Below are 21,863 nucleotides of genomic sequence, written 5' to 3'. Positions count from 1 at the left end.
AACAGAGGGAGTAGATGTCTGATCACAAAAATATCTCGGTCCGGCAGTCCCTGCAAAACATGCCTTGCTGGACCAGCTATCCAAAAATGTTGATGCCCTCCGTGGATCAAAAGTGCATCAACGGTCAATGAGTGGTCTGACGTAAGATAGGAAGCGCTTCCCTGTTTTTAGAGAGCAGCACAGTGCAGAATAAAGCTAAACCGTGCCTCAAACAGTAATGAGATCCAAGCCATTCGCAGCTTGGAGTAGCCGCAGCACCACTGCACCAGGCACTGGTTTCAGCTGCGGTCGTAAATTGCCATTAATGAGGCTACAGTATTCAGTAGACCCAGAAGAACCAAGTGCAACTGGGTCCAGAAGAATTGGTGCATGTCAAGCAGGCAACTTAATTCAGTCATCAAGCAGATACGGTTCAAAACTAGATGTATCGACACCGGCTGGAACAGCGAATGTCAAACCAAAATGGATGATACGAAGGATACCACGCTTAACAAAGCATATATTATTCAACCTTGATGGGAGAGGGTAACAAGCCATCTAAAGATGGTGCTCCTTACAAAGTTTCAACACAACGGTAACAAGCATACACGCAGAGAGGTGGGCTATGCTAGATTTTCTGTATACTCAGAGCGCGCAAGCTGGTAACGCCTGCTAGCGCTAGCACACAACTAAATATACTGCACCACCAATATATAGCTGCTTTGCATGTAGACTCTGATATGGAGCTGGCAGTTGCTCAGAAACCATGAATCTTGATGTGTTCCTTCTTCACAATGCCGGCCTGCGTCAGACACATATCATATTAGACATCTTCATCCATGTTTGTGAACTGCAACCATACCGAGCATAAGATGAAGAGAAAGATGTTTACCTGGACAAGGAAGTTTGAGACGTTCTTCCTCTGATCACCCTGGAGTTGAATGACCTGGAGTGGAAAAGAGCAGCAATGATCAGGACAACTAGCTTGCATGAGAAAATTGCGAAACAAATGGACATGATAAAGGACGAGTTTGCTTGTTGTTTCAACACACCTGTCCAAGTTCTGTGTCCTGGACAACTGTACCATTGCAGCAAAACTCTTTCTTGAGGTCTTTGAGGATCTTGCTGTAGCTGAACTCCTTCTTCAGACCCTGGACAGTGGTCAGGCTCTTGCGACCATTACGCTGCTGGATGCGTACATGAACGTAGTCTTTTGATCCGGCAGCTGCACCAGCGTCCCCAGCATTCGCCTCGGCAAAGGGGTCTGTATGTAGAAGCAAAATAAATAAGCAGGACACTCCAAACAATGCAAGCAATTTCAATGATAATTGGGATGGAAAACAACAGGCATACCAAAGGCAGTTGGGATCTGAACGTCAAGATCAGACATGAAATCTCCTGCTGAGACTGGCAAAAGCTGCACCAAGAACTGTACACAGTAAGAAAATGAATCATTAGGGCATGCAGTATAGAGAGGTGAATGACAGCTTCGAAATTTCTCATTTGTACAACCAAGCAGGCCATGGCTTTGACCACTGACTAAATAATTTGCATCAGAGGTACTTATTTCATACAGTTAAATTAAAGAAAGATAAAATCAAGATATCAGAGAGGTATTTCTATACCGAAACCAAGGAACAACAGTCAAAGCCAAACTGATGACAACACACTTACACCACAAGCAATCATCACTGTTCCAATTGGACCTAAATGATTATGGAGGAACTATTTCACAAAACTAGTGGAGCAACCTGCACGATTCGTGCGGCGAGCTTGATGTCTTCTACCATTCTTTACAGTTTGTTTAATGTTTATACATGTGATTTTTATCATCCTTTATGATTGTTGTTTTCTTCAAATTTTCTTAGGTAGTCCGGAGTCCGGACTGGAATTTCCTAAAAAGAGGTTTTCTTTCAACTTCAAGATCACAGCATGTCTTAATATGTACAGGCAAGTGCAGTGCTGGTCTCAAACATAATTTTGTTGTCCTGACAAATTTATCCCCTTCGCTCAAAAAGTTTTTTTTTCTTCGAAATGAAAATAGATGTATAGAGCTAATCATACTATGTTTGTACAGAAAAATAGCATCAGGATTGGAATCCCTAACCTTCTTTAAAAAGTGTATCATAGATATCGCAATCAATACCCGATTGTACAGTACATATAAGAACAGACGACCTTATCAATACGGGTCCAAAGAGAATGAGATCCAAGAATACCTACACGGATCGACCCTAAACGGCCTCAGAAAGAACCATGGAAGACGAACAGGATCGCAAGTCAAGATGAATCCATTATCATACAGATCCTCTCCATAGAAGGGGACCCTAATACATAACAACAACAGACCATAGAGATCAACCAAGAATCAGAGCAGGGGCATACCCTGGGAGGCGGTCGAGGAGGAAGAGATCAACCAAGATCTTTCCCGGGAGGATTTGGATCGCGGAGAGGCGCTGGTAGTGAGTCCTTGGTGTTCTTCCTCCTCTTTGGGTTTGATGCCTCCTATATAAAGACGAGGGAAGGAGGGGAATTTATAGACGGGCGGAGGAGGACGCCTCTGGGTTTCTTGCCCCCCTTTTCCTCTCCTCTCCTCTCGCCTCTTTTGGCCGCAATGCCTGCCCTTCTCCACCGTCAGTTGGCTGATTATTATTCGGGTTAGTTACTTTGTGGCAACCACTTTGTCGATGTTTGTGTGCCGAAGGTCGGAAATGGAGCACGAGGAAAACACCTGGTTGTTCTAAAACGGGCCAGAGAGTGTTGCTGCTTGCTTTCAACACTCCGAAATCAATTTGGTACAGTACTAAACTCAAAAACCCATTAATCAAGAAAAGGTGCACTTTTCAAAATTCAATCTAATTTCACGCTGGTCATGCTAGTGTAGAAGGGCACATGTGCCTTGCACTTATTCGACCGTGTAGGAGGGCCCCCTTCCTAAGCCATCGAGGCAACCACGCTGCCCTCCTACACGGTAGGATAAGTGCAAGGCACATGTGCCCAAGAAAATGGGACGAGTCTACGTAGCGGCCGGCTGCTCGCTGGCATGCGCGAGCGGCCGGCCTAAAATAGAAATTCTTTTATCCACTAGCGTCTGCTCTGCATAGACATGCATGTGTGTAGTTTTTGTCCGCTAGCGCATGTATTTTTTATCATTTAATACATTCACATCGGTCACAATCAGTTGGAAAAAACAGATCACATATGCATTTGTTTCGGTTTTCAAATTTTCAAAAAGCTATATCTTTCAAACCGCGCGTCGGAATTAAGATCCGTTTTCACCGCTGGAATCCTCGCAACGTGCTCTTCAAAACTATATCCCGCATGGGGATGTTTCGATGAACTAGTCTTCCTGCCAACTAAACATCAATGTGTGTGCAACTAGACTAGATTGCCGCGCCAACTGGACATATGTGTGTGTGCCAAAAAAGTTCTGTCAACTAAACATCAATGTGTGTGCAACTAGACTAGATTACCATGCCAACTGACTATATGTGTGTGCAACTAGTGTCCTGCCAACTAAACATCAGTGTGTGTGCAACTAGACTAAATTACAAGCCAACTAAGCATATGCGTGTGCAATTAGTCTTTCTGCCAACTAAACATCAATGTGTGTGCAACTAGACTACATTACAAGCCAACTAAATATCAATGTATGTGCAACTAGACTACATTACAAGCCAACTAAACATCAATGTGTGTGCGACTAGACTACATTACAAGAGGAGGTTGCACATCGACTTTCGTCGAGGCAATAGACTAGTCGCACATCAAAGTTGTCGTGGTTGCTAGGTTGTAACCTCATACGAAGGCGCAGCTCCAAACATTAGTTTTGGAAAAAAGTTGCACGATGTAGTAATAAAGTTGCACAATGCAGTAATAGAGTTGCACTATATAGCTCCAAAGTTGGCATCGAAAAAAATTCGTCAAAATATACCCATGCGGGATCTAGTTTCAAAGATCTCGTCGCGAGGATTTCAATGGTGAAAACAGATTTGAATTCCGACGCGCGGTTTGAAAGATATAGCTTTTTGAATTTTTAAAAACCCGAAATAAATGCAGATGGATTTGTCTTTCTTAAACTAAAGGAGCAATGTAAACGTATTTAATGCCACGCCTATATGCACTAGCAGACAAATAAAGTACCACATACATGCGCTGTGAGAGCCGGCCGCTCGGTTCGACCAAAAAATGCGCGGCCACTTTTTAGATTTCAGGAAGAAAATGCGACTCGCAGACTCGCAGATAATCCCGACCACACACGACCGACATCCTGCGCCGGTGGCATTTCACGCCGGCCTGGACGCGGTCTACCGGCTATTAAAAACCAATTTTTTTAACAGAGAAAAAAACCCAATTAATCCAACAGCAATGCAAATCGCGTCAATTATCCCTCGGATCGGGGAACCGATCTCTAGGGGGGCCCGACGACGAGGCAACCAATCTCTCTAGACCGTCGCCTCGTCCCGCACGGACCTGATTCGAGATTCGTGACGGGAACGCGTCCCGTCCCGTGGGCGACCGCCACGCGGGGCCGACCCGCGTGCGGACCCCTCTGCCAGCGACCCGTCCCCGCCGGAGTACAAAAGGCTTCACGCCACGCGCCGTCGCTGCGCATCGTGTTCCCCCGCGGGGTTGGCGTGGGGCGGACGCGCTGGGAGTGGGGACGGACGGACGGACGCGACAGGGACGCGGGGGCGCGCACCCCACGGCGTACGCACGTCGCCTTTCTCGTCTCGGCGTCTGGTTGGGTAGCACCGCGTAGTTGCGTCCGGCCCCCGGAAGCAAAAGTGAGCACGTACCGGCCGGCGCGCTGCTGCATGCGGACCCCGTGTGTGGGCGGCCGACTGACGAAGTGACGAGGCAGAATGCGCGTGGTGGTGGTGCCGCGCGGCGAAGGGACGGGATTCCCGTGAAATGCTGGCCGGACGGACCACGCGGCACGGTGGGCGTCGTTGGCTGGACCTGGGTGTTGCTGTGCTGGTGCTGTACTTTGCACACGACCGTCTACAGCTGCGGCGGGCCTGCGGCTGAGGCGGATGGATGCTGCCGACCCAACCATGCGCGGAACCTGTGCGTCGGCGCTGAGGGAGGGGTGTTTGTTCTTGTAAATGGTTTATTAACCGCACCGACGATATTCCAGATGCTCTCGCTCAATGATTGCGTGCGGTGGTCGTGGTAAATCTAGGGAATAAATTCCAAGACCAGGCCATGCCTCACGCCAAAGTAAGCACGCATCACATCTAGCTATGCGATTTGATCTTCGCCTTTGCTAACCTAAAGAGACGACATTGCTTATTTATTACTCCCTCTGTAAAGAAATATAAGAGTCTTTAGATCACTACGCTTTTATATTTCTTCACGGAGGAAGTACTTGTGTTCTTCGCTAAATGTTCACTGAATAAAAATACCCCAATAGCTGGCATACGTCAATCAAGGTGTTGTCTCCGGCGCATGATTCGGCTCTGGGAGGAACTCTTCAGTGAACGTTTCACCCTTTCCCTCGAGCGTCCGTTGTGGTGAGGTCCAGGTCGATCCCCGGTTGGCCCAGTTAATTGTTCTTTTCTAACTGTCCCAAACATCCCTAAAAAAATGCCCCGAACAAAAAATATCTTATAAAAAAGGTTGAGGAACATAAATTTACTATTGCGCTATACTTTACAAAGGGGTCATTTCTCTAAATTTATAAATGGTATAATCAAAATAAATGTGATGTGTTTATCTAGATTTTATCATGTCATGGTCTACATAATAAAAACTTCATGGTATAAAAAAATAAATTACCATGTTACGTACAATAAAATTACCATGGCCCAACTAATAAATTTCCCATGGTCTAAGTGAAAAAATTGCTATCGTCTAACTGAAAAAATTGACATGGTCTAAATAATGAAATTGTCATGCTACCTACAAAAAACTACCATGGTCTAATAAATAATTATAATGCCATGATACTTACAATAGTACTATCATGGTGTAATTAATAAAAATGTCATGTTCTAAAAAAATGAAATTGCCACGCTACCTATAATAAAATTGCATATGCATGTAAAGTTTAGAAATGTTCTCCTCTAAAGAACATGGCAACTTTCAGGCTTTGTAATGGGAACATGGCAAAAATTGTAAAAATGCACATGGCAAGTTTAGAAAAATTGTTCTCTAAAGAACATGACAACTTCTGGGATTTGTAGTGGGCACATGACCAAAAATTAGGGATTTTTGTTTTTTAATGTAGATTTTTCTGGATTTTTTTTCACATTTCAAATGAAAAATTGAATTCAAAACATTTATGCTTCAAACAATATAGCAAAGTTTAACCACATATGTTCACAGCCCGCTTCCAGCTCAAGTGGTCAGCCAACCCGTCCTTCCTTCATGATGTCTTGAGTTCGAGTCACCCTTCACACACTCTCAACTAGATAGTATTTCTAAAAAAAGTAATCTATTATGTAGTCTGCTATCTCCAAACAAGGTGAATACAAGCACGCATGCAAAACCATTGAAAAGGGTCAAGAGGTAACACATTTCGCCAAATTTTTTGTATTAAACCTGCCAAAAGAAGCAACGTAGAAAGGACTTCTCGGGTATCCTACAAATGTCATCGTCATTGTTGATCGACATCAGACTCAAAGGAGAGCCATAGCTCGGAAGGGCATTGCATGTCAATGAATAAGCGTGTCGGCGACAAAGCATTTGTCGTTGTGGTGTGTCGATCGGGGATCGCCCCAACCCCTCAAGCTACCAGAGCAGACGAGGGAGGAGGCATGTACTGGCAGGCGGCACACACGAAGGAAGGTGGTAGCGGTTTCCCTTTTCCCATCGCGCCACCTCTCTAATGCCGTTGGAAGCAAAGCGGTTGCACTATCCTTTATGCTAAAAGTGTAGACTACAATTGTTGTTTAACCCGTTTTGATCTGTATATGTGTTTTAATTTTTATTTCTGCATATAAATTCATCAGGTAAAAAACCAATATTCATGCAAACATCAATACTAAAGTTCAAAATGATAATGAAATGTTGGAATAGTCTATATCCCTTTAAACCTGACCTTGTCAATATTAAGGGTCTCTTTAATTCATAGGATTTTCAAAACACAGGAATAGGAAAAACGTGGGATTGAGGTGGCATGTCAACTTGAATCCTACATGATTGTATGAGCGTTTGATTATGCAACGTAGGATTCTTTCAAAGAGGTTTGAGTGGATGAAAATCCCCTATGAAATCTAGTGCAAACGAATCCTATGAAAAAATTCCTATGGTTTACAATCCTACGAATCAAACAACCCACAAAGAAAAAAAATCCTAAGGATTAGAATCCTTCAAAATTCATTTGAGAATCCTTTGAATCAAAGAAGCCCTAAAGTATCGTCATATTTCAACCTTTCATCTATATATTGTCCTTCAAAAGCAAAATAATTATTTTCTTTTATTTGTGTTTTGCAGAGTCATGTTCTCAAGTTTTCAGTTTGTAAGTACACATTTCATGCATCTACGGTTTCCCTTTACATACAAGTGTTGCTCCGATCCAATGGAATCATAGAATGACCAGTGGACCAAACCAGTGGTTGATTCTACTACTTCCACGATGGGACAACGTGCTCAGCAAACGAAAAAGGAAAGCGAGAATCGAGTTGGACGCATTGTAAACTTTGCAAGGCAATCGCCAGTGAAACCCGACCTCAGGTCCAACCTATGCGTTGCCATTCCCTTATTTAATCATGGTCGAGTAGTACGACGTTTAGCACGGCGTAGAACAGATGCAAACAATGACGATGCATAAACATCACATCAGCAAAGCCGTAAATAACTTCAGTGCAAGTTCCAATAAGCTGAAAATATCAACGTTCCAAATAATTCTGTTAACCAAATGTTCGTTCCATTGCTTCTGCTTTCTCCGACAGTTGGCCGAGAGCGAGAGGCCTAGAAACAGGATGCACGAGCAATCAGGTCCTATCAACCGATGATTCCACCAGTGATCAATCAACATACTCCAGGTTCGCGTGGACCTGAACACGCTTAATAATCATAGGCACGCAGCTTAGCTAAGCTAGCCATGGCGTGGCCAGACTGAACCATACACATCCTTCTTCGTGTACCTCCGATCCCACGACCATGGGACATCTGAAAGTAAAACAACATTTCAGGTTTTACGGACAAAAGTACGGCAATCATTATGACATCGGCTAACCTTCCGGGCCGTAGAGTTGTGGAGGGAGTTGATATGGCACTGGCAATCTCACAACTTCTGCAGATGGATCCTTTTCTTCATCGCCTTTCCAGCAAAGTGTCACCAGCTTGGTCTTGATGTTCTTACCAAGGGCAAGTTTATCCTGGGTATACATGAGAGGAATAAAGGATGATCAGATGAACAGATTTGCATAGCAATAATACTCGAATGATAAGGAAAGATTTGCTGTTACCAGGTTTGAGCGGCTCTTCTCTGTGCATGAAAATTGTGGAACAGACTGGAGAGTTTTGGGCAAGAACAATACACCTAACTGAAAAGAGGCCAAATGACAAGGTATAAAGTCATGTCCCTGCTCTATTAGTCAACTAACACTGAATGCTTCAGATGCGTAGTGCTTCTTATTTTAGTTCTGTAATCTAGTGCGTCCAGAAAATCATAGAAATGCAGCAAGCATCACAATTGGGTACCTCATATGATCGTATCATCAGCTGTGAATTGTTCTTCTGCAGTGCTCCCCAAGCAGCTTTGCTTAAATTTGATGAGGTAAGCAGAAACCATCTGTGGGGATAGAGAGATTTTAGCTAAGTAAAAACGTTTTAGCCCCCTCTACTTTCATCAGAGTCCAGATTACCCTACAAATTCAGCTATTTAACCGGCTCAACTTTGAGAATCAGTACAAATCACCTACCCTATGGATCTTGTTGCTGTCCTAGCTACTTATGTGGCATCCCCGTCAATGTATTAAAGTACTCCCTCTGTCCCATAATATAAGAACCTTTTTGACACTAGTGTAGTGTCAAAAACGTTTTTATATTATGGGACGGAGGGACTAGAAGCCAATAGAGAGGAGAGAAGAGGAAGATAAGTGGTTTTCAAGTTACCGTGGGCAGCTCTGGAGAAGCTGCAACCCAAAAGAACTGGCCATTTGTAAGGTTACTTGTTGACATGACTCAAAATCTTTCTGACAAGGTGAATCTAGCTAAGTCAAATGTCATGTAACAAAAACTGTTACCATTACTATCGGTGCTGTGAAAATCGAACTGATTTCAAAGTTGACAGTGTTGAATAACCAGTTTCATAGTAGATGATCTAAGTTGGACTTTCAAGAATGTCTGTGTGTGTGTGGGGTGGGGGGGGTGGGGGAGGGGTTCATGAAGTGATAAATTACAGATATTGAGTCATCAACAGGAATAACTTGCTATAAGTACTTACGCAATATTTTGACCATTGTAGCGAGTAAAAGTTTTTATGTGCGGCATAGCACGGCTGATAAAAAAAATCAAGATCAGAATATTAGTTTGGGTCAGTAATAGAAGAACATGTTCCAAGGAAGAAACACTGAAGTATCTAAAGGGTACGAGGATGTCAATCTTTTGCAGGATATATCAATATACATTATACAGTCATGATAATTACATTACATAAAAAGGGCAGCCCGGTGCACATAGCTCCCGCTTGCGCAGGGTCCGGGGAAGGGTCCGGCCACTTTGGGTCTTTTGTACGCAGCCTTTCCCTGCATTTCTGCAAGAGGCTGTTTCCAGGACTCGAACCCGTGACCTCATGGTCACAAGGCAACAGCTGTACTTCTGTGCCAAGGTTACATTACATACTAATACAAATAGTTTTTGTTATTTAGGTCATAACAGGGTCGTTTGGGACTATAAAGGCTTTGTTGTTGTTTTGTTGTTGCTGTTGGTCATAACAGGGTTATTCATTCCAACCAAGGTAAAATCTACATGGTATAGGATTTTTAAAATCTTATGTTACCAACGACTCAAGATGAGATTAAACTAGTAAACCTCCACAGCCATGCAGACCAATCTGCTTGCTTTAGCACTGTCATGACAGAATATGGCAGGATTAAAAGAGACACGTCTCTATCCTAGCTCTTTTAGTTATACTGCACAATAACTAGGAAATATAGAATAGAGAGCTTTCTTTCAAATGCTATATTTTGGCAACAGATTTTAATGCTACAGCACATAAATGAAGGTCAAAAAACCTGAGTGTATCAGTGTTACAATTGCTGACGAGTTGCTATGATTTTAATGCTACATCACATAAATGAAGGCCAAAAAACATAAAGTGCTGACGAGTTGCTAGCCTTCTAATCATGGATACCATGAGGCAAAACCAAACAGCCAAGTAAATCCTCTTGTGACACATGGCATAAATAACCACACACAAAAGATTAGCTACATTACCCAACGTGCTGTACTGATGTCCTAAAAACTAGAGAAATGTACAGTGGATGGCAGCAGGTAGAATGGGTCAATCACTGGTACGTAATATCCTACTCCCTCCGTCCGAAAAAGTTTGTCTCTCAAATGGATGTATCTAACACCAAGTTAGTGCTAGATACATCCATTTGAGGAACAAACTTGGGACAAGCTTTTTGGGACGGAGGGAGTACTAGATTAGAAAGCACTGTGAAATTTCATTTGACCAACGTGATAGCTTTTCAGGTAGCTGCAGGAAAAGGGAGAGCATACCAACGGCCTACGTGGTCTGCTTTCCACCTGGACCAATATTTTCTCAAGAAATCTTTCTCAACATTCTTTTGAGGACTTGGAATGCAACTGCCAGCTGCATAACCCTAAAATGAAATATTAAACAGAAAAAACGTAAGATGGTGAATTCAAGTAAAAAGCACTAGTCCAATTCTTATCATGGATCTTGCCAACATTGATCTAAAAAGTCAACACACATTTATTTACAGGCTTGCATGCTTTTGGGGCCAGCACTGATCTCATGAATTATTAGTATATCACAACCTATTACCAAGCTCTGAAGTCTCAGACAGGTTAAGGAAGCACAAGCAACGGGGGGCCATTAACAAACGAATCATGAATTTTGTGATGACACAGCAAGTATAACTGTAAAGCTTTTACAGAGCTCAAATCTATACCTCTATTGAGCACCTAACATCCTCCACTGTTGGCCAGACAATCAGTGGTTTCCCGATACCCAACTGTGATCCATCATCTGCTTTACCAGCTGATAACGAGCATGCGAATTCACTCATCCATTTCTCATCAAGTGACCCCAAGGACGAAAACTGTATGCAAGAAGAAATTAATGCTAAGTATCCTTCAAGAAGTTCAGACATAATAAGAAATAAACAATGACACATTGCATTATCAACTTCCCAGTCAAATGAAAAGAAATCTGAATGCCATATTTGAGTGTAAGCCATTAACTAGAGATGTATCCTGCACTCTTCTGTAATACAGCACAACATAAAAATTTAGTATACTGTTGTACTCCCTCCGTTCCTAAATATTTGTCTTTTTAGGATTTCAAATGAACTACCACATACGGATGTATATAGACACATTTTAAAGTGTAGATTCACTCATTTTGCTCCGTATGTAGTCACTTGTTGAAATTTCTAGAAAGACAAATATTTAGGAACGGAGGGAGTACTTCTTTGTCCACCAGTGCAACATAAATGACAGCTTATATCGATGATATAAGCAAACAATCAAATTTGCGGGTCAGGAACTGGCTTTTCTAAAGTAATTACATGAAAAAGCTGCTTGCTAGGCATCAAGTTTATCAGCATATCAATTTAAGTTCTTAAGATAAGATGTTATTAAGTTTATTTACCACAGCTTGCAAAATTGCATGTGCTAACAAATGGATAGATGGATGAAAATGGAAGGTACCTGATAAATAAGTGGTGACTTGCAAAACTGCTTTTCAAATACGCATTCTTCAAGAACACTCCTAAGCTTCATATGGCCCCACTTTTTCATATTGGGTCCGACATGATAACCAGGAACAGATCCGATCAACCTGACCTGCAAACGATGCAAAGTTAGCTGAGACTAATTTACAGTAAAACACTGGGGCCTGGGTGTAATTAAAGTGTCCAGTCAGGTTTGTACATTTAAGTACAAAGTACAAACCATACACAAGTAGCCACATAATCATGGTTAAATAGCGGCAAGCCTTTTGTGTAAGGAAATGGGTGCTTGAACATGCAAGGATTACTGTCGGGGCCTCCCTACAATTTCAGTTAAAAATAAAACATGCAAGGGAGGAAGAAAAACAACATATCACACCTTTAACACGCAATGCAGTCAACGACAGACTCAGTGCATAGAAGCTCCCACACAGGTGGGGTCTGGGGAGGGATTATAGGAACCTAGTCTTACCCCTGCAAAGTGCAATGCAGATAGGCTGGTTCGAACCCAGGACCTCTTGGAACAAGTGGGGAGGACTTCACCACTGCGCCCCGCTTGCCCTCTCAAACACGCAATGCAGTCACTCTAGCAAAATGCATGCTAAGACTCATTTCAAGAACTGCCAGAATGGTACAAGGTGCCCCCAATCACATGATCTCAAAATGGACAACAAATAGAACAATGCAGTCATTCTGCATGAACACGATAAAGCTGGTCAAAATGACAGAATCCGTGACTCATTTGGGACAACAGAAAACTTTCAGATTAAGCAGTTTATGGTTCACTCTGCACACAGATTAACATAATCTAATGGCTACATGTTTCAGAAATTGTCATGCTTTATCAAGCGAAGCTAGAGTTAGTACAATCATGCCACACCGAGTCAATAACTTACATCTAGCCAGACAGTAACTTCATTTGATAAGCCTGATGGTCTGTTTTTCTTTCCCTTTTCATTTTATGTCAGACCACTACTTTAAAATAAAAAAACATATCTATGATTCAGCATGTCTCATAAAGCTTAAAGAAAACGTGAGATTACAGAAATATACCAACCGTTGAGCTACTATAATCAAATTTCCGAAAGAATGCTGCATTGATGTTGACATCACCAGCAACTGGGAGATTTACCCTGAACTCAGGCCACTGCATTTTAATCAAGAGGACATTTTAGTTCACAACGGTCACAGACAAGATAGAATTGGTCAAATTTTAGCTTCAAGGAAACAAAGTAATAAAAAAGTAGCAGACAAAATGAACTATAAGGGAAGGGTTTCCTGACAGGCTAAAAGCTAGACAGTTTCAAGATGAACTATCGGATAAGGCTTCTGAAAGCCAGGTAGTTCCCAGAATTGATCAGATAACAGTATAGAACTTTTTACAGAAGAAAACTCCACGGAAAACCAGATCATGTTTCATGATCTGTAGAAAATCCTTTTAATTTATTTAGGATATTTTGCATTGAATCTTAGACATGACATATGTCATACATGGTTCACTGATCTGGTAAGAGATATGATAAGAACCATCTATTATCTTATCATCAATTCCTAGACCTTTATATCTGACTAAAAGTGGAAGTGCTTATTTCGCCATCCAACAGTATATTAGTTACACTATAATTGCTAAACTAATAATTTTACATTTGTTCTGTAGTAGTAGTGCACCAATGGATAAAAACACAAGTTTCTAGTGTCCTTTGTGAATGTATAACATTTTGGAAGCTGCACATAGTTATTTAGTCCATTCTTCTGCAGGTAGGTTCAAGTGACTGATGTTTATTTCTTCAAAATGTTGATAATAAATTTAAAACTTAAATACACAGGAGAATAAAAATAATTTTATTAAACACCGTGGGTGAATTGTACTAACAGATGATTATATATTCTAGAAGCAAAGAGAGAATACCCTGCTACCTTAAGTGCCCTGAGATAATCAACCAGGTCATTCTCAAAACCAATATTTGTACTCATATCATTTGCTTCCTTCCAGGGAAAATCTTGTGTCCATAGTCCCTGACTTTTGTTATTCCAGTCAACATGTATCAAATTTGCAGTGTGAACAACAACGCGAATTCCTTGAGGATATACAAGCAGCATGGCCTTCGAATGATGTGTTCCAAATGATATTGGGAGCGGGGGCTTGTGAAGGATCCAATTTGCAGGCTTCGTTTTCTGTCACAAAAGAATGAATATGCAATGAGAAAACTAAATAAACAAGATAACGGATTGTTTAAGCAATTTTGCCACCTTCAAGTGCTCCAATGAAGCACCATCCTCTCCATGAAGAACTAGGACATGTGGAACTTTCCTTAGACTTGGACATGCTGCAACATGTAATATCTGATTACATTATTACAAAATAATGCAGATAATGAAGAATAAATACATTAAACTTAAGTGCTGAAATAGAAATATGATATCCAAAAAATCCAATGAGTTGCAATAATGTAATTATGCACATAACAGTAGAGCCAAACAATATAAGATACCACAGGGTATAATTTGATTCACCGTTTAGTGTTCCGAATGTACCAAGTGGCGGCAGTCTTCTAATAAAAAACTTCAGGCTTGATAAAAATTAGCTACCATAACATAAACATCAACAACTTTACTTTCATGATAAATTACTTACCAGTAAGCAACCAATCCATGTCCACCATATAATTTGAGAGTACAGCAAGAAGCACTTCACCCTGACAATTCACTGATCATGTAAGAACTACTAGCATACTTCTCGATCAAATCCGACAATGCAGAAATAGAGTGTGAAAACAATAAACAATATTCATTCGAGTTCTTTTTTTTTTTGTACAATGACATGGAAGAAAGGTTCACTGAATAATAACCAGAACGTCCACACATGCTTATAATAGGTCAAGGAATTAATTCTTATGCAACATTTTCATAATTTTCATTAAAAAGCTCATATGTTAAACAATATTGTGATACGGCATGCTAAAAAAAATAATCGATCACTCATACAACTTCAACTAAAGTGATCATATGGAATGAGCAATACCTGTATGACATCCTGAATGGTAACTGTTGAAGTGTTAGTCCATGATGGAAGACCTTGGACACGCATGAGTCGAAAAGTCAACGGAAGTACATCTTTCAAAGGACCGACAGAATCCGTTCTCTCTTTGTTTCTCTCGGAAGAACCAACACTATCAAGTGAACTTAATACTTCAGTAACAGATGTACTCTCTTCTGCAAAGCTTTCCTGATTAGAGTTCAACGATGTGGTCAACATGAAAGTTTGCATGAAAATCAAACTCCACTTGGCACTCTTTTGCACCACATGTATTTGCAGATTTTCCAAACAAAAAGCAAGGGTGAACCTCATAGTAGGAATTATATTTAGTGTTCAACTAAGAAATATTCATCACTCTATGGTACATACCAAAAAACACCTTTAAGCTAACAAAAACTTGACTTATTTCATATGTTTTCACTTTCCCTTCTGTTTATAGGGTAAGTACAGGAACATGGAAATTATGTTCATGAAGTGCACAAAGAAGAGTTTTTATACCACAGTGGAATAATCCATCATTACCCTGTATATGCAATTGCAATTCATCGACATTTTAAGGACATGCAAAATAATAAAAAAGGGCAGCCCCAGTGCATGTAGCTCCCGCTTGCGCAGGGTCTGGGGAAGGGTCCGACCACTTTGGGTCTATTGTACGCAGCCTTTCCCTACATTTCTACAAGAGGCTGTTTCCAGAACTTGAACCCGTGACCTGATGGTCACAAGGCAGCAGCTTTACCACTGCACCAAGGCTCCCCTTCAAGGACATGCAAAATAATATGTGGTATTTTTATGTACATGTGGATAGCTAAACTATTGTCTATCCTCCTATCAAGAGATTTCTCAGGAACTTGCAAATCAAAAGAACAGTAACAATACTACAATAGCAGCAGAGCACAGAAGCATATTCAGTGAAAAAGAAGGCAAAATAATACATGGATACAACATCCACCTATACATGTTGTGTCAGCGACATCCTGAATCTCCACAACATAACACTCGAGTCTTGAATGAATTATGGTTTTGATGCTGAGTAAAGAAATACTAATATTTATTTCACACTATGGATTAGGGCATCATTTTATTTTCCTTTACATGAGTAAAGCAGCTGAATGGCATGAGTGATTTCTGCAGCTGGTATTGGTGTATCTTTATTAATATGAAGATTACCACACATTATGTAAATTATTTTTCTGAAACTCAACATGATGATCCAAAATTCCAAATCACAAGAAAAGAAAGAGTGAAAAATAGAGGCTCATGAGCAAACACAAACAACAGATTAAGAATCACTACCTCTGGTTGTCAGGTAGTCTGCAGCTATATAAGGTAAGAACTCATCTGCATGTAAACCTAGTCCTAGCTTAATTTGCTTTAGTTTGCGCTGTAAGATTATGTAGGCATTGAAAAGTTCCATCTTTCTAGTTTGCACTGTCAGACACGATAATTGTTTTAGAACAACAAGAAATCACTCAAAACGAAATTTCATAAATATCATCCAGACCTAAGTTTCACGAGAGCCATGACAACAAATAGAGTCAACTAACCTGCAAAGTTCTTGCCAAAGCCTCATCTTCCATAACTTGTCGATTTCTCTTTGCAGCTACACTATCTTCCTCGCTATGCCTCTTCCCTTTTTTTAAGTCATGTGATTCGACTGATGTGGAACTTTTACGCTCATCGCTCGTATTGACATACTTCATAAAATATTCACCGGGAATCAGCTCCAGGACATCATCGTGCATAACCTTGGCTTTCTGCTGAGCACAAACTTTTCTTCTCTGACCCTCTGATCGGACAACAATGGGATTTGGCCCCTCCTGCAAACGCATCGACATCAGACTACAACAGCTTATTTTTCCAATCAAAAGCAACCATGGAATCATCCACTATCCTTCTGACGTCCTCACCACGACGACTTCGACGGAGCCATCAGGCAAGGCGCGCAAGCTCAAATGCTTGCGGCTGACCCTCTTGTCAACAGCCACCAAATTACTCCTCCCGACGACATTGGAGCCCTCAAGGATGGGAATGCTTGGCATTGGCGGCGACGCATTCGGCGAACCAGATTTGCCTTCAGCAAAGGGAACCAGAGTCCCAACCCTTACCTACACACAGAACCAACATGCCACATGAACAGAATGCACACACCAACCACGCCAAATGTGCAACCGGAACCCATCCGACCCCAAATGCACAGGAAAAATCTGATTAGAAGGCAGTTCGATGCGTTTCCGATAAACGGCTTCACCACAATGACGATCCGACATGAATTCGCGCGCGAGCGCTGACAGAGAGGGAGCCGGAGAGGGGGAGGATGGGGTGACTTACTCGGGAGGAAGACGACATGAGAGAGGTCTGGGAGGAGAGCTGGGCTGCTCCCGGATCCTAAACCCTGTATCTCCTTCAAGACTAAACCCTAGCTTAACATGGCCACGGGAGAAAGAGCGGTCAAGTGGTCAAGAGGAAGACGAAGGAGGAGGGCCCGAGCGGCGCGCAGGTTGTTTACAGTTTACCCCTGACAAATAACCTTAATACAAACAGGTCCCTGCAGGATATTTTAAGAACGAAAGACACCTGATTTCTTCTGAAACCCAAACCCTTGTGCGGCTGCGGAGGCGGAGCGGCTGGCTATCGCAAGACGAAGGTGCGGTGAACTCCCTCCTCTGATTTGTACTACGATACTTCTCTGATCTTCGCCGTCAGTCTGCTGGCTGCGGCCCGTCGGCAGTCGCTCCCCTACTTCCTCCCCCTTTTGGATTTGGTGTACGCACTGCTGTACCGATGAAATTAATCATAGAAGTTTTGTTTAAGTTTGGATTGTAGGGATTCGGGTGTTCATTGAACTGTAACACGGTTTAGAAATCAATTTGGAGGAAATCCTTCCTTCTGATGATAAGATTGGGGACCTAGGTTTTGGCGTGTTACTATTTTGATGGACAGAGTAACCAGATTTTGATTATGTGTATCCCCTCTTTTGTCAAACACGGGATACATGATTGTGACTAACTGACTATGACTCTGAGATAGGAATGTTGCGTCCTGATAATCATGATGATAATCATGATGCTGATGAAATAGGAACTTTTAGACAACTTATTTTGTTTTGAGGCCATATAAATCGATAGGTTAATCTAATAAGAGGGATCTCTGATGAACGAATTATGATATGAAGTGGCTGTAGAATGTAGTCCTTGCTGTTTTTATTTGTGGCCCATAGCCATTAGTACCGTATAACCTGCAGAATATAGAGCCTTAGTTATTAGAACAAAATAAAATGTATCTCTTTGTGTTGAAATCGTATTAGACAGAGCAAGGATAAATTCCCTACTCATTTGTTAAAAAATAACTAAAATTGTTCACGCACACACAAAAAAAAACGTGCTTATCCCTGTCAGGGCAAAGGAAGAATGGGGATGGAATTTAGGACTACTTTCACTTTTCATGTGTAATGTTTCAAAGTTCTTTGATTTTTGAGCTTTTAATCAATCATTCAATCTGCAACAACATTTAGGTTATATTTTAGCAAAAGTTTGATTTCCCTTGATCTATAATGTTCCTTGCAATCATGAGTTTCTTCTCTTTGCCTTGAACATGTACTCATATAGCTACTTACTGCTGCAACCTTTATTTTGTTGATGTAGCAGATTTCTTGGAATTACATCTTTCTGCAAACTGAATATTGTTTGACGATATTAGACTTTGATTCATACCATGGATTTTCTTGAACCAACATTAGCCTTAGATGAGACACATTATCAAGAGGGTTATACAAATGGGTATGATGATGGCCTGGTATCTGGAAAGGAAGAGGGGAGGCAGGTTGGCTTAAAGAATGGTTTCCAGGCAGGCGAAGAACTGGGATTCTATCAGGGCTGCTTGGATGTGTGGATGTCAGTAATTCGCCTTGATCAAGATGCATTCTCAGCTCGGGTGAGGAAATACATGGAGCAACTAGCTGCACTTGTGAGCAACTATCCTTTGTCTGATCCAGAGGATGAGCAACTTCAAAGCATGATGAGGGAGATAAGACTGAAATTCAGCATTATCACGGGAAGCTTAGGAGCAAAATTGGGGTATGAAGGTCGCCCCATGTCATCTGAGCAAGACATCGAGGATATGTAGCTTGTTCAGAATTATTCAAAAGTCCCTTGTAGATTATAAATCTCAGTCACCACTTTGAAACTGATATTTGGTGCCGACATTGTTTTCTTTTGATTTTGTACTTATCATGTTCAGTTGCATGTATTGTGCTGCCACTGGTATAACAGAGGATATCTGGAGCACTGTATCTAGATGTATCTACCGTCCACTGCAAGTCTTCAAAGTTGAGAGAATTTTGCAGTCGTGTTGTTTATTATATGTGGTCTTCTCCTTTCAAGATGAGATGATTTTCTTCACTGTATCTAGATGATTTCGGGAGTACTCCCTCTGTTCCGAATTACTTGTCGTAGGTATGGATGTATCTAGATGTATTTTAGTTCTAGATACATCCATTTTTGCGACGAGTAATTTGGAACGGAGGGAGTACATGTTTTATGCCGGTCGCATATATTCCCACTCGCAGTTTCCCCTCGGGATGTATATTTTCCACTCTAAGCTGATTTGACAAACGACTGATTAGTGCTTATTATTCACACATCATGTCAGCATATTGTCCAACCCTCTTTGTAGGGACCCTATTCTCCAAGCTGATTTCCTGTCTCGTACTATAAGGCATCTTCTAAGAGTAAAGATATAGGGCTGTTTATAACATGACTCGCCTGCACTTCGTTTTCTTTTGCCGTTATTCAAACTTGAGTGGTACAGTATTATTCAGCAAAACCAGCGGCCGCTTAACCCCAGGCGGCTGCCTTTTCTTTGATCGAGCACACGATAGTGCATAATTGCTGGATTGAGATCAAACTCAGTACGTGATGAAGAGTTGCTAACATGAGAGCCAATTGTTATGTTGTTACAGCAGAGAATCTCAACCCGTACACCATTAGGGGCAAAAGGTATTCACTAAATTTCACGTTTTACGGTAGAGAAAGTGCATTACAGAAGGTAGAAATACATACACAGGGTAGGTATACGTGCTCAGTTATTGGTACAGGCTATTTGCACGTGGTGTATTAGCCAGCCCTGATTCTATTGATGCTGTGGCGGCGGCGGCTGGGTCAGCGGCAGCCCGAGGCGAGCTCGCCTCATCAGGTTGTACTCGAGCAGCCTCTGCGCATCCGGCATCACCTCCTTGACGCCGTCGAGCGCGCGAAACCGCTCCGCCCAGGCCGCCAGCAGCGGCGTCGCGGCGGCGTCGAGCAGCCTCACGCCGCACATGGCCTCGGACGTCTGCAGCCACCCGACGAAGCCGCCGAGCACGACGTCCACGAGCCCCACCGTGTCCCCGCCGAAGAAGCCCTTCCCCTTGGAGCACTCCCCGAACGCTCGCTCCAGCGTCTCCAGGGCGGCGCCGACCCGCCCCGCCGCCTCTGCCCTCTCCTCGCCGGTGCGTCCGCCGTAGACGGGCAGCCACGCGCTGAGCAGCTCGCCGTCGACGTAGGAGGCCCAGAAGCGAGCGACGGCGCGCTCGTGCGGGTCGGGAGGGAGGAAGCGCGGGGAGCTGGCCGGGAAAGCCTCTTCGACGTACTGCACGATGAGCTGCGACTCGGGGACGGGCTTGCCGTTGTGGATGAGCACCGGCACCCTCTTGTGCACGGGGTTGGAGGCGAGGAGGAGCGGGCTCTTGCCGTCGAAGAGGCCCACCTCCTCCACGTACGCGTAGGGGAGGCCCTTGAGGTTGAGGGCGAAGCGCGCGCGCAGCGCGAACGGGCTCGACCAGTATCCCACCAGCGTCAGCTCCTCCTCCATGCCGACTGGTGTAGTACTCCTACCAGCGAGTAGTGGTGACCACTGATAAATGGCAGCTAGACTTTTCACGGTACTACTGGGGTACTATATAGTTGGTTTTTGATCACGTGCTATATGACCATGTGATTCCTCAATACTCCATGTCATGCATGACGCGAGACAGACTTTTGCTATCAGACACGTGCTATAGTGCGGCATCGGTTTACTCTGCTGTCTCTGTCTTAAGCAGACCGACAACCCCTCAAACGCTCCCGCGAAAGTCCGGACCGACGCGTTCGAACGTTTTTTTTCTTCATTCGACGCAGCGTTGTAAAAGTCCGCGGACTCGTTCGTGCATTCGAATTCTCACCACGTGCAAACCGATATTTTTTTTTTCAGGAAAAAAGTGAGTTTTATTCCATGAACATAGGGATACAATCACGTGGCACAAGTTCCGTTATACATGGCGGAACTCCTAACAACCACACTGCACTACAAGACCCGGTGCGGCTATAAGAGGCCAAACAATCTGCAACCCTATTTTGACTTCTAGTAATTTTCTTCGAATGAACTCCCTTTCCTCCATAAGAGACTTGATTGCAGCAACAAGATGGGCATAGACGGATCTGGACAAACTTGCATCAACGAGTGAAGATAATGCTACTCAAGAGTCTGATTGTACTCATACCGGTAGAGCGGAATGCTGGAGTGCCAGCGCCATACCTTGCATAATTGCATGAATTTCCGCCTCCAAGGCATCCTTATAGTGGAAAAGAACCCGGTAGGTCGAGAAGATGATAGAGCCATCATGTCGACGCAACAGCAAACCCGTAGCTGCCGAACCGTCCATTGGCTGAAAGGTGCCATCGACAGACAGTGCAACATAACCAGCCGGCGGTGGGGGCCAGGGTTCCACTTCCACTGGAGCAGATTCAGGCCGGACATCCGGTTCTTGGACCACGTTCATCTTCCCCTTGATCATTTGCTCAGTAGTGAACTGTTTCGATAATCCGAGCGACCTCAGATAGCTGTCCAAAAAAGCGACCGACGCCTCCACTGGTGAATATTGTTTGCCATGAGTGACATCTGAGCGCACATTCCATATACGCCAGCAAAGAAGGATAACCATATCCCGTGCTTGTGCTCAG

The 21,863-nt window shown here is 42.8% G+C and overlaps 3 protein-coding genes across 3 annotated transcripts; 1 reads left to right on the top strand and 2 right to left on the bottom strand.

The window, feature by feature from the left end:
• Window positions 1-479: 479 nt before the first annotated feature.
• On the bottom strand, window positions 480-1,784 carry LOC543434 (protein translation factor SUI1 homolog). The gene is given in 6 exon segments (XM_044467444.1): window positions 480-781; window positions 872-925; window positions 1,032-1,243; window positions 1,333-1,396; window positions 1,654-1,751; window positions 1,754-1,784. Coding segments are annotated over 6 exon segments (489 nt in total). The 5' UTR covers window positions 1,770-1,784; the 3' UTR covers window positions 480-736.
• A 5,996-nt stretch (window positions 1,785-7,780) lies between these two features.
• On the bottom strand, window positions 7,781-17,395 carry LOC123044642 (tyrosyl-DNA phosphodiesterase 1). Its single transcript, XM_044467442.1, has 16 exons — window positions 17,218-17,395; window positions 16,797-16,994; window positions 16,434-16,706; window positions 14,875-15,078; window positions 14,488-14,548; window positions 14,103-14,179; window positions 13,770-14,027; window positions 12,910-12,999; window positions 11,833-11,967; window positions 11,073-11,222; window positions 10,657-10,760; window positions 9,377-9,430; window positions 8,632-8,722; window positions 8,397-8,474; window positions 8,165-8,306; window positions 7,781-8,097 (listed from the first exon to the last, which is right to left on the bottom strand). The coding sequence occupies exons 1-16, from the start codon at window positions 17,233-17,235 to the stop codon at window positions 8,024-8,026; spliced, it is 2,007 nt and encodes a 668-aa protein (XP_044323377.1). The 5' UTR covers window positions 17,236-17,395; the 3' UTR covers window positions 7,781-8,023.
• A 40-nt stretch (window positions 17,396-17,435) lies between these two features.
• On the top strand, window positions 17,436-19,286 carry LOC123044643 (protein LTO1 homolog). The gene is made up of 2 exons (XM_044467443.1): window positions 17,436-17,533; window positions 18,534-19,286. The coding sequence occupies exon 2, from the start codon at window positions 18,601-18,603 to the stop codon at window positions 19,009-19,011; it is 411 nt and encodes a 136-aa protein (XP_044323378.1). The 5' UTR covers window positions 17,436-17,533; window positions 18,534-18,600; the 3' UTR covers window positions 19,012-19,286.
• Window positions 19,287-21,863: the final 2,577 nt, after the last annotated feature.

This window comes from Triticum aestivum, chromosome 2B (assembly GCF_018294505.1).
Source record: "Triticum aestivum cultivar Chinese Spring chromosome 2B, IWGSC CS RefSeq v2.1, whole genome shotgun sequence".
In the NCBI taxonomy this organism is placed as follows: domain Eukaryota; kingdom Viridiplantae; phylum Streptophyta; class Magnoliopsida; order Poales; family Poaceae; genus Triticum; species Triticum aestivum.
This window is presented reverse-complemented; position numbering and strand designations above follow the sequence as displayed.